Source organism: Lynx rufus, unplaced genomic scaffold, assembly GCF_022079265.1.
Source record: "Lynx rufus isolate CCGP_SWC_20201006 ecotype Redwood Valley unplaced genomic scaffold, mLynRuf1.p SCAF_18, whole genome shotgun sequence".
NCBI lineage: Eukaryota > Metazoa > Chordata > Mammalia > Carnivora > Felidae > Lynx > Lynx rufus.
This window is the reverse complement of record NW_025814832.1, coordinates 5,419,035-5,430,081: the sequence shown is the minus strand read 5'-3', so window position 1 is coordinate 5,430,081 and position 11,047 is coordinate 5,419,035. Positions and strand designations below refer to the sequence as shown.

General features: G+C 54.6%; 1 protein-coding gene across 1 annotated transcript; it reads left to right on the top strand.

The window, feature by feature from the left end:
- Window positions 1-154: 154 nt before the first annotated feature.
- On the top strand, window positions 155-11,027 carry TNFAIP1 (TNF alpha induced protein 1). Its single transcript, XM_047080738.1, has 7 exons — window positions 155-327; window positions 3,828-4,145; window positions 4,750-4,919; window positions 5,338-5,427; window positions 5,504-5,556; window positions 6,533-6,728; window positions 8,383-11,027. Exons 2-7 carry the CDS (start codon window positions 3,941-3,943, stop codon window positions 8,617-8,619), a joined length of 951 nt encoding a protein of 316 aa, XP_046936694.1. The 5' UTR covers window positions 155-327; window positions 3,828-3,940; the 3' UTR covers window positions 8,620-11,027.
- The last annotated feature ends 20 nt before the right edge of the window (window positions 11,028-11,047 follow it).

Genomic DNA, 11,047 nt, shown 5'->3' with positions numbered 1-11,047 from the left:
GAAACAGAGGCCCGCGAGGAGGGTCGGCTGCCTACAAGACCCAGAGACCTTTGCGCCGGAAAGGCCGCAGGAAGTAGCTGCGCGCTCTCCGTGGAGTACTCCCAGGAGCCCTTCCCTCCCCCCGTGATTGGGTGCTGGGCATGCCCGGCCGTGGAGTCCGAGGCTGCCGGGCGGGCGGGGTTGCGCCGCGGCTCGGGGCGGGGTCCGCGCGCGGGCGAAGGATGTGAGCTCACAGCCCGGGATTGCTGGCGGGCAGGCGGCCACAGCCCAGGGCGGCACGGGGTCGGCTTGCAACCCAGCTAGGAGGAGAAGCGCCCCCCGCGGACGGTGAGAGCCGGGCTGTGGTTGCCCTGGGGGACAGGATGGACGGGCCCGGGGCTGGAGCCGAGAGCCCCACCCAGTCCTGGGGAAAAGGCATGGAACGGCTTAGGGGAGATGGAGAGCTCACATCTTCCACTGGGATGGGTGTCAGAATCGGTCTGTTTCTCGGTGGTGAGGAGGGGTGCGGGCCGGGGAAGACCACAGGGAGGCTGGGTCTCGCCAAATCTTTCCAGACCCTTTGGACGAAGCCTAAGATTCACACCTAAGATTTCTGCTGCATCCGCCCCCTCAACCCAAGATCGGCTGCCCCCACCCTAGTGTGATGAATTTCTGGGTCCTTCTTCCTTTAGGACCCCACCTTGTTGTTTTCCTGCCCTTAATTCTGCTTAGCTTCCCATCAGCCTCGCTGAGAGAGACGGATACGCCCTCAGCCCCAGGCAGACATCCCCAAATATCCACACACAAAGTCCGGAAGGAACAGCACTGAGGCTATCAGTGGAAACTTCATTCTCAGTGGAATTACTTTGTGGGGCGTCACCTGCCACAAGATTCCTGGAGCCCATTGGTCTGGGAAGAATCTGAGCGGGCGGCATCTGAGCTGACGTGGTCCAGGGCTCAAAGCAATTGCTTTGTAGGCTCCGTTGGCCGCCGCCTGGCCTTTGAGTTCCTTTACTTTAGCAGAGCATAGGTGCGCTTTCTTTATCCTGGGGAAATCGGGGCCAGACACAAAATACACGTGGGACTTGCTAAAACCTGTTAAGGGGTGGATTTATTCCTTTGGGGTGAGTGGAGGAAGGTGATTTCACACTATTTGTGTGTTACTTACTTACTGATTGGGCAATCCGACGGTGAGGGTTCATCTCATCCTTGGGGCAAGTGAGTCTCAGAAATTCAGAACTGCACACAGCAACCTCTCTGGCCCTTTTTTGGACGGACATTATTCCTAGGGACCTACCTAAATCTTTTTTAGGGACAATATCAATCTTACTGACACGTATTAAATACTTTAAAAGGTGCTTGACATTGTGCTAAGTGCTGTTTTGGATAGCACAGCAGTAAAGTTGGGGAAGCCAGCACACTGCTCCTGTATTGAACTTGCAGGAGGTGATGTGTAACTGTAAATGTTTGCGTGTTGTGATAACTACACGAGGTAATTTCACCTTTTCTCGGTCTCTGTGACCAACAGTGGAGTCCAGGCCTTCATGTCTTGCCTAGACTGCTGTTTCCTCTGGTCTTCACACGTGCTCTCTTGCACTCTTTAACAGCCCATTCTCTACACGGCAGCCAGAGTGATCTTTTCAAAGTGTGAGTAACTTGGGTCCTATCACTCCCCTGCTTAAAACAGTCCAATCGATTGCTGTTGCAGTTAATATAAAATGCAGACTCTTTCGGGGCGCCTGGGTGGCTCAGTCGGTTAAGCATGCAACTTTGGCTCAAGTCATGATTTTGCAGTTCACAGGTTCAAGCCCCACATCGGGCTCTGTGCTGACAAGTCAGAGCCCAGAGCCTGCTTCAGATTCTGTGTCTCCCTCTCTCTCTGGCCCTCCCCTGCTCATGCTCTGTCTGTCTGTCTCAAAAATAAATAAAAACATTAAAAAAAAATTTTTTTAATGCAGACTCTTTAAATTTTTTAATGTTTATTTACTTTTGTTATTTTTTAAATTTTTTAAATGTTTATTCATTTTTGAGAGAGAGAGAAAGAGAGAGAGAGCGCGCGCAAGTGGGAGAGGGGCAGAGAGAGAGAGAAAGGACACAATCCAAAGCAGGCTCCAGGCCCCCAAGCTGTCAGCACAGAGCCCGATGCAGGACTCGAATGCAAAAGCAGTGAGATCACGACCTGAGCCGAAGTCGGACACTACCCACTGAGCCACCCAGGCGCCCCTGCCTAAAATGCAGACTCTTTAATATGATCTGGCCCCTGCGTTACCTGACTTTACATCAAGCCAAGATGTGCACTAGACATCTTGGCCTTATTTCTGCTCCTAAAACTTGTGTCTAACTGAGAAACTTTGCATTTACTCTCCCATCTGTTTGGAATGCGCTTTCAGACTTCAGCTGGAATGTCGCCTTCCCAAAGAGGCTTTCCCTGTACTAATTAGTACTAATCCCTAGTCACCCTCTTGTCACTAGTTTATTTACTGCATTTCTTACCTTCTGGAACTGCTCGCTTATGTATTCATTTTCTAGCTAATTGTCTGGATTCTCCCCCTAGAATGTAAGCTCCGTGAGGCCATGACTTATTGTCTTCTGTATCCTCAGTGCCTGACACATACCAGGGGCACAATAAATGCTAACTCTTATTATTTTTCTTCTGGTTAACACTGTGATGCTTCTTTATACTCCTTCGAGGCAAGGTCACTATCTTTTCATCTCTCTGTTCCTACCGCTTAACCTAGTAGGCACTCAGTATTGTTTTATTGCTGAATGAATTAAATGAAGTAATGTATATATTAAGTGCCTAGATTAGTACCTAGACCACAGTAAACATGCAGTGGATGTTTGCTTTTTTTTTTTTTTTTTCAGTGAATGCATTTTAGTGATTCCTTAGGAAACCGAAGCATATAGAATCTAGATCACGAGGAGTGACCTGGCTGTGCCCTCCTTTGCTTCCTCGCTCCTCCCTCCTATGAATGCCTATCAGCGTTTCAGTTTCCAAATCACTTAATTGCTTTTAGATTTATCATCTGACCCTTTGGAGCCCTTTCTCCCCAGTCTTGTGGGTAGAACGAAAGGAAGAGATGGGGCTGCTGGGCCTCCTCTCAGGAAAAAGAAGTAAAAATAGCCATCCTGTCGTTGTTCTCTCCTGAAAAGTGGTGACAATTTCAGGAACTTGGGACAGGGCTGGGGCCAAGAAAGGGGAAGGTCAGGAAATCCCCCTGGGGCCAGAGTAACCTCTGCCAGGAACATTGGACGCTGCCCTCCCGCCTGGCTCATTCCGGGCTCTCCTGAAGCTGCTTTTACTTTCCTTTCTGAGGCCAGACTCTGGGCGGCGCTCACAGTCAGCACTGGTGCGGGCTGCTTCTGAGCCTGGAATCTTTCGAAAGGAAGCGCATCCTGTCCCTCTGGCTCCTGGGAATCTCCTGCGCTGGCAGGATTCCCAGTAGGTTTGGCGGGAAGTCTTGGGTCCTGGGAACCTTGGGAAGAAAATAATTGGAATAGGACTGTGGATCCCCAGGGTACAGACTTCTGCTGCCCAGTCTGTGCCTCCAGCATCTCCGACTAACTCCAGGGGTTTGCTAGGCCTCCTTGCTGCCTAGAGCTGAGCCGAGTCTCAGGGAGGCTGGTGAGATGGTGAGTGGGCTCTGGGGGACTGCTCTGGTTCCTGGTACCGGAAACAATAGCAGGAGTGTCTTCTTTTGCTATTGCCCTAGGGCCTTAGCCTCTGCGAGGTCTAGGCAGCGGTCAAGGAGAGAATGACTGCACGGTCTCCTGGGATCCCCTGGCCCCTCTCGGCTGAGGGCTGTCCTCTGCTGACTCCTGTCTCCTCTCCCATCTCCTGTTCACAGTGCTGAGAGTATGAGGCTCTGGCCTCTACTGGCCGCTCACTCGTGATCCTTCCACCACGGCGGAGCCTTCCAAGCCGACCTCCTGCCGTGTGGTGATCTACCTGCAGCGGGAGATGTCAGGGGATACCTGTCTGTGCCCAGCGTCAGGCGCCAAGCCCAAGCTAGGCAGCTTCAAGGGAGGCGGCCTGGGCAACAAATACGTGCAGCTCAATGTGGGTGGCTCCCTGTACTACACCACCGTGCGGGCGCTAACCCGGCACGACACCATGCTCAAGGCCATGTTCAGCGGGCGCATGGAGGTGCTGACCGACAAAGAAGGTGAGGCGTCGGGGGCTTGTTGGGCTGGCTTGAGGAGGGAAGGAAGTGTCCCTGAGGAAGTGCCTTTGGGGCAGCGCTTACGCCTGGCAGAACTAGACTCTAGATCGACTTTTCCTGTTACCTGGTACAGGACTCCTTCACCTGGAGTCCTCGGTAGAGCTTTGGATTCTTGGAAATCGGACGTGGAATGGTGTGTGCTTACCCGCTTTCCAGGGAGGAGATCCATACTTCTTAACTATTCACAGAGGACTAGATTCTCACAGGAACCATTGCTGTAGTGACTGGGCAGTACACGGAAGACAAGCAGGGCCCGGGGGTTGCCGTGCTCCCGGGAGGTGGGCCTGAGCCGTCCTGAGCCTCGGCCTCTGTGGGCTCTCTCAGGGCCCGGAGGGCCTCCGTCCCCACAGCACGTGCCAGTTCTTGGTCGAAGAACAGCCACAGGCCTAAGAGCTGCAGGTTGTGTTCTGCTTCTGTTACCCTATGGTGGGGGCTCTGGGCTTGCATGCTGCTTACCACCCGCCACCAGGCTTGTCAGGTGGCCTTCGCCTGCTGCTTGCGGCCCGGAGGCAGAGAGTCACCGTCTGGGGCCTGTCTGCATCCCCAGGCTGGATCCTCATAGACCGATGCGGAAAGCACTTCGGCACCATTTTGAATTACCTCCGAGATGACACCATCATCCTCCCGCAAAACCGGCAGGAAATCAAGGAATTGATGGCTGAAGCAAAATATTACCTCATTCAGGGGCTGGTGAACATGTGCCAGACTGCTCTGCAGGTACGGAGATACGGTCGCGTTAGGTTGAGGAGGTAGGGAGTTGGTCCTGTGCTTTGGGGACACTAAGGTCCAGTTCCCGAAAGGCTGTGTGACGAGTGCCGTGAGTCCAAACCAAGTTAGATACACCAGGTGGGTGTTGCCCAGGCCAAGGACACTGGCAGCCGGTCCATTTGTAAGGTGACGGACTCAGGCGGTATGACTAAGCCCAGCTTCCGGTTTCTATGCCTTGATACCTGGATTTTAGGTTTTCTGGAAACGGGGTTCTGCCTGCGGGCTGGCAGTTTCTGTTGCCAGATGCCTCCACAACAAGCAGAGGGTGGCCTTGGCATAGGGGCTCTGACGGCTCCTGGGGAAAGCCTGGCTTAGCCTGGCAAGCAAGAGAGCTCAAAAAAGATTCTCGGCTGTGTGTGTCACCCAGGACAAGAAGGACTCCTACCAGCCCGTGTGCAACATCCCCATCATCACATCCCTGAAAGAGGAAGAGAGGCTCATCGAATCCTCCACCAAGGTACTGGCACCTCTGAGGGCTGCGGGCAGGGGCGGATGGGACCCTGGCCTGGCCCTCACGCTCTCCTCCCTCCCAGCCCGTGGTGAAGCTGCTGTACAATAGAAGCAACAACAAGTATTCCTACACCAGGTAGGGTGGGCATCTTGGGGCCGAGGGGGCGGGCGCCGGGGTTGGGGGAAGGCCCGCAGAAGTAGCTAGAACGACTGGCCAGCCAGCAACGGGGCGGCAGACCCAAGAGAAGCCGCCTGCACTCCCGGCAGGGTTGGGAAGGGCCCAGGTCTCAGGAGGGAAGAACGGAGAGTAGAAGGGAAATCAGCAGAGGCGTCTGGAACCTGGCGCGGGGCCCCGGCTGAGGATATAGATGAGAATGAACACGGAACAGCCCCCTACCCCAACGTGCCACGTCAGGCAGCTTGCCAGGTGTCTTCCCAGCATTAACTTATGAGGTGGACGAGGACGTAAGCCGGCCATTGTGCTTCACTGCTGGGCCACAGTTAGCTAGACCCAGAAGGCCGCAGGCTCAGTAAGTCCTGTGGACGGGCCTGTTGCCAGCATCACCCCTACAGCAAGGGAGGGGATCCTCCTGCCTCGATGGCAGCAAGACTCCTTCCTTGTGGGCCTAATGAGAGGAGACCTCCCTCCTTCAGTTCTTTCTGCTTTAACTTGTTTTTTATGTGTGGAATTTTTTTTTTAAGTTTATTTTTACTTAGAGCGCACACGTGTGAGTGCATGCAAGTTGGGGAGGGGCAGAGAGCAAGAGAGAGCCCCAGGCAGGCTTTGCATTGTTAGTGCAGAGCCCGATGCAGGGCTCAAACTCACGCACCATGAGATCATGACCTGAGCCAAAGTCAGACGCTTGACCAACTGAGCCACCCAGGCGCCCCTCTCTCTGCTTTTAACTTAAGACCAACTCCCCTCTTTTTCCTCACAGGCCCCCAAACCCAGAGGGTGCCCGTGACCCTTTCTCTTCCTGTTCCCTCTGGCATCTTGGCTTTTTCTCAGTTGTGCATGATGGGGAGGGACAGAGAGGAGACGCCCAGCTAGCCCCCTCTCTTGTGCCAGAACCTCATTCCTGGGCCCACCGGCCTTCCTGGCTTTTTTTCAGCAACTCTGACGACCACCTGCTGAAAAACATCGAGCTGTTTGACAAGCTCTCCCTGCGCTTCAACGGCCGCGTGCTCTTCCTCAAGGACGTCATCGGCGATGAGATCTGCTGCTGGTCCTTCTATGGCCAGGGTCGCAAGCTGGCAGAGGTGTGCTGCACCTCCATCGTGTACGCCACGGAGAAGAAACAGACCAAGGTGTGGCGGGCTTCCCTCTGCGTGGGGGGGACGGGACACACAGCAGCGCAGCCCCAGCTGTGCCTTTCACCACAGGGAGCAAAAAAGGAGTGTGGTTTGCTCTGTCTCCCCCAAACCCACGTGATGGTGCTGGGCAGTTCCAGGAGTTCGGGGAGCAGCTGGGGAGCGCTTTTCTGGGTCAGCTGAGAGGCAGGGGCCGCCGACCAGCCGGGGACAGCGTGGTGCAGGGGGAAGGACCGGGTCTTTGGAGTTGGCCCAGTTCAGGTTTGAATTCTGGTTCCGCCATTTACTAGTTTTCTGACATCGTCTGAGCTGTTTAAACCACGTGAGCCTCAGCTTCCTCATCTGCAAACATGGGGACGACAGTGTGAATTTACCAGAAGCAGAACGAACACGAGACGGCTCCCAGGAGGAGCGGTGCAGGCTGGCGGAAGCAGCTGCTCTGATCTCTCCTCCGGCCCCTGCTCCTTGTGGGTTCCTGGTCACTCAGCTCAGCCTCTGCAGTGACCACATGGCGCCGGGTACGGGAGGGATTTGACAGGTGACCGTTAACACGGACCCCGCGAACCCCGTTCTCCCGGGCCGCAAGCGGGTGCTGTCCTCCCCAGGGAGTAGCTGCCCTGAGACTGTTTGTATGGGGGACGGCAGGGCTTCGCTGAGCCCGGAGGGCAGCTCGTGTGGGGGACGGTCACATGTGTGAGGGCTCAAAGCCCCGAGCTCGTATAGCACCTGCACGGCCACTGCAGTGCCTCCAGCTGGGCGGTCTGAGGGTTGGGGCGGGGGGGGGGGGGGGGGGGGGGGACAGCTTATAGGAGGTGGCCCTGCTTCCTCCTGTCATTTTGGGGGTGGGACTCCCATGTGCACGTTTCAGCGGAGTCAAGATTCAGGGACAGGTCTCTGTGGGGGCTGGTTACACTGTGGAAGTGGCAGCAACACCCGTCACCTTCCTAAGTGCTTTCTCTTCCGTGAACTTTTTGAGCCCTCGCACCACACCTGTGAGACAGGCCGGGCTGGAAGCTCAAGTTAGGCTAGAATTCAGCTGCCTTGAACGCCATCCCTTTTTTTTTTTGAGAGAGAGAGAGATAGAGAGGGAACACAAGTTGGGAAGGGGGGGCAGAGGGAGAGAGACAGAATCTCAAGCAGGTTCCATGAGTGTGGAGCCCGGTGTGGGGCTCGATCCCGTGACCCTAGGCTCATGACCTGAGCCAAAACCGTGTCGGATGCTCAACCGATCGAGCCATCCGGGCACCCGCCCCCTGGTCTTTCATGTAATGTTCACAACTCTGAAGCAGATATGAACCCTGATTTTTTTTACACATGTGGAAACCGAGGCCCGGCAGCTAGTAAATGGGGGGGCCATATTTAAGCCGAGGTCTGACCACAAAGCTCAGGCCCGACCCTCTACACGTACTAGTCTGTTGGCCTGGGACTGGGTGGGGCACGGGCAGCGCGCCATGCTCTGGCACCCTGATGTCCACAGAGCGTACCTCCTCACATCTTCAGAGAGGCCTCCCTCCCTCACGAGCCGGAAGGCCGTCTGTCTTGTGAGAGAGGTCAGGCGGCCTTGTAGAGCCAGCACAGACCCAAGGGCCCGGACGTGCGCCTCCCTCTCGTGGAGGAAACCTCATGGGGTTCTCTCGCCCCCTGATCCCAGGTGGAGTTCCCAGAGGCCCGAATCTATGAGGAGACTCTCAATGTCCTACTGTACGAGACCCCCCGAGTCCCCGACAACTCCTTATTGGAGGCCACCAGCCGTAGCCGCAGCCAGGCTTCCCCCAGTGAAGATGAGGAGGCCTTTGAACTGCGGGACCGTGTCCGCCGTATCCACGTCAAGCGCTACAGCACCTACGATGACCGGCAGCTCGGCCACCAGTCTACCCATCGCGACTGACGAGACCCTCAGGGAGTCAGGGCACAGGACACCCTGTCCCCCCCTCCTGTGGAACCCTGCCCCACTGGCCACCCCACGCTGCTGCTGGCTGGGTTTCTGTCCCAGCACCTAGAGGCATGACAGGAAGTCAGAGGGCCTGAGCAGGAGAGGGACCACCTTCCTTTGCCCTGCTCCCTGAACACTTCAAGATGACCAAGTCCTGGACCCTTTGCTCGCCCTTCCTGACAGGGAGCTGCTGCTGCCCCCGGGGCCAATGGACTGACCAGCCCACCTCCCACAAAAACATTCCCCTTGGCCCTTTTTGGAGTACCCCTTTGCTCCACTGAGGGGCTACCTTTAGGCCTTTGTTGAGGTCCATGGGGAATGGGTTCGTTCTGGTGCTGTGGAGGCCCAGTTTCTCACAGAAGGCGGGGCTCCTTCTTCCTTATGGTGTTTAAGCACAGGCTTCACAATTTTGTTTTTTAAAAAATTAGGAAACGAATAGTTTTAAGTCTGTAACAATGAGGGCACTGGGTATTTGTGCTACCCCTTGAGGGTGCCAGGACCCTGGGCAGGGCAGAGCCCTTGGCCTTTCCTGATGCCTTTGGGATCAGTTTCTTTAAAGCACTTTGTACTTTTATTCAGGAGATTTGTATTCTGCCCTGACCCACATCATCTTTTTCTGACCGTAACCCCCTCTTTCCTGCAGAATCAGAGAGGGGCTAGAGAAGCAATAAAAACAAAACAAAAACCACCACCACCCAAAAAAATTTACTAGCTTTGGCTTTGCTGGGCTGCCCAAGCAGGTGGCCCAGAGAGCCCGCAGGAAGGAAGGATGTTTAAATTGGGAACCGTGGTGCTAAAGAGGCCCATGAGAAAGGACATTTTACCCCAACATCTTAAAGTCACATAACTGACTCTTAGGGTCTAACATGATTGCTCTTTTTGATTCTCTTGCCCTCAAGGCATGCTTTGCTTTACTCACCAGAAAGCCAAAGAGCCACCACAGGGGCCAGGAGCGTGAGCCACAGTGGGAAGGCCGTGGAGCCTGTCGGCGCTGCACTTGGATGCCCATCCGAGGACAGTGAGCATGAGCGCTGCGTCCCAAGCAGCCCTGTGCAGGGGTGGCATGTGCTTGGCCACATATCCACCGCCCCCCACCCCGTTCTCCTGGTTTTGTGTCCCGGCCGAGGGCGGTGGTTCTGCCTAGTGCTGAGCCTGGATGCAGGGTGCTGTGAGCAGCCTGAGTCCCTTGAAAGGTTTCTTCATTTCTTCCTTGTTGGGTCATATGGCCACAGAGCTGCCGAGCACCAGCTTTTGGGCAAGGGTGCAAGTTCCTCCTCAGGGCTTTCGGTCACTGCCTTGTTTGGCTTGGCCCTTGGGAGGCTGCTTATCCAAATTCTTTTCCAAAAGAATGCTATCAGGGAGGGATCAGCCAGCCTAACAAAACAGCGTAGCCACTGGGTAGTAGCCACCTGGGAAGGAACACAGGTTATCAGGTTCATCTCTCCAGACTGCTGTCACGATAGCTAAGTGGCCTGCTCGTGGCTGACCCGATGGGCAAATGCCAGGCCAAGGTTAGCAGACACCCACAAGGACCTGAAATGACATGATGGGGCCGGAGAACTGTGACTAACCAGGCATTTACACTTGTCACAGCCTTGAAAATACAGACTTTCAGGCAAGGCAGCCTGGTCATCGGCTCAAACGCTTCTTTCGGCCTTCACTGGAGTAACAAGATGAAGACAAATCCATTTCTTTGGCCAGATTCTGGCTTTGGCTTTGTGGCTTTCCCACAGAGACTGGAATGCTCCTGCCGGAGGCCACTGGCCTATTTCCTCCGCTGCCCTCCCGAAGCCTTCTAATGCTCAAGGCCCAGCTCCCCACTGAGGTATTTTAATGCCTGTCCTTTGACCTCCCCAGTCCTGCAGCCTCTCTTTACTGCTTTGACATTTACATCCTCAGCTGTCTGAGTGGTGACCTGTCTCTTCCTGAGAAAGCACAGTAGTCCTGGACTGATGGAAACTATCTCCTTGGTCTTAAGAAAAATACTAACATTGAAATCACTGAAGTAACTTTAGCTTCTTTAGCCGGACTTTGTGGCATAAGGGCTTGGAGAATTTTCTTTTGAGTTCCTCAGGCCCAAGCAGAAAGCAGCTCTTGGTTTTGTGTACTTTTCAACTCTGAGTAGCCCAGGGAAAGTAAACAGAAAGCATAAATGAAGTCAAACCTTGTCGGTTTCTGAGAAAACCGGAAACTTGCTGGTGACCCCATGTAACCAGTACCGGGTGTTATTCGATTTGTTACCTGACTGACCTCTGCCTAAAGAACGGCCCAGAACTTCTTTGTCACATAACTGCAATTCTTTGTTGCTCAGCCTAGGTGATGGAAACAAACACTAATTTCTAATAAAATCGTGTTACGCTGCAGTGGCCCGCAACTGTGCTCA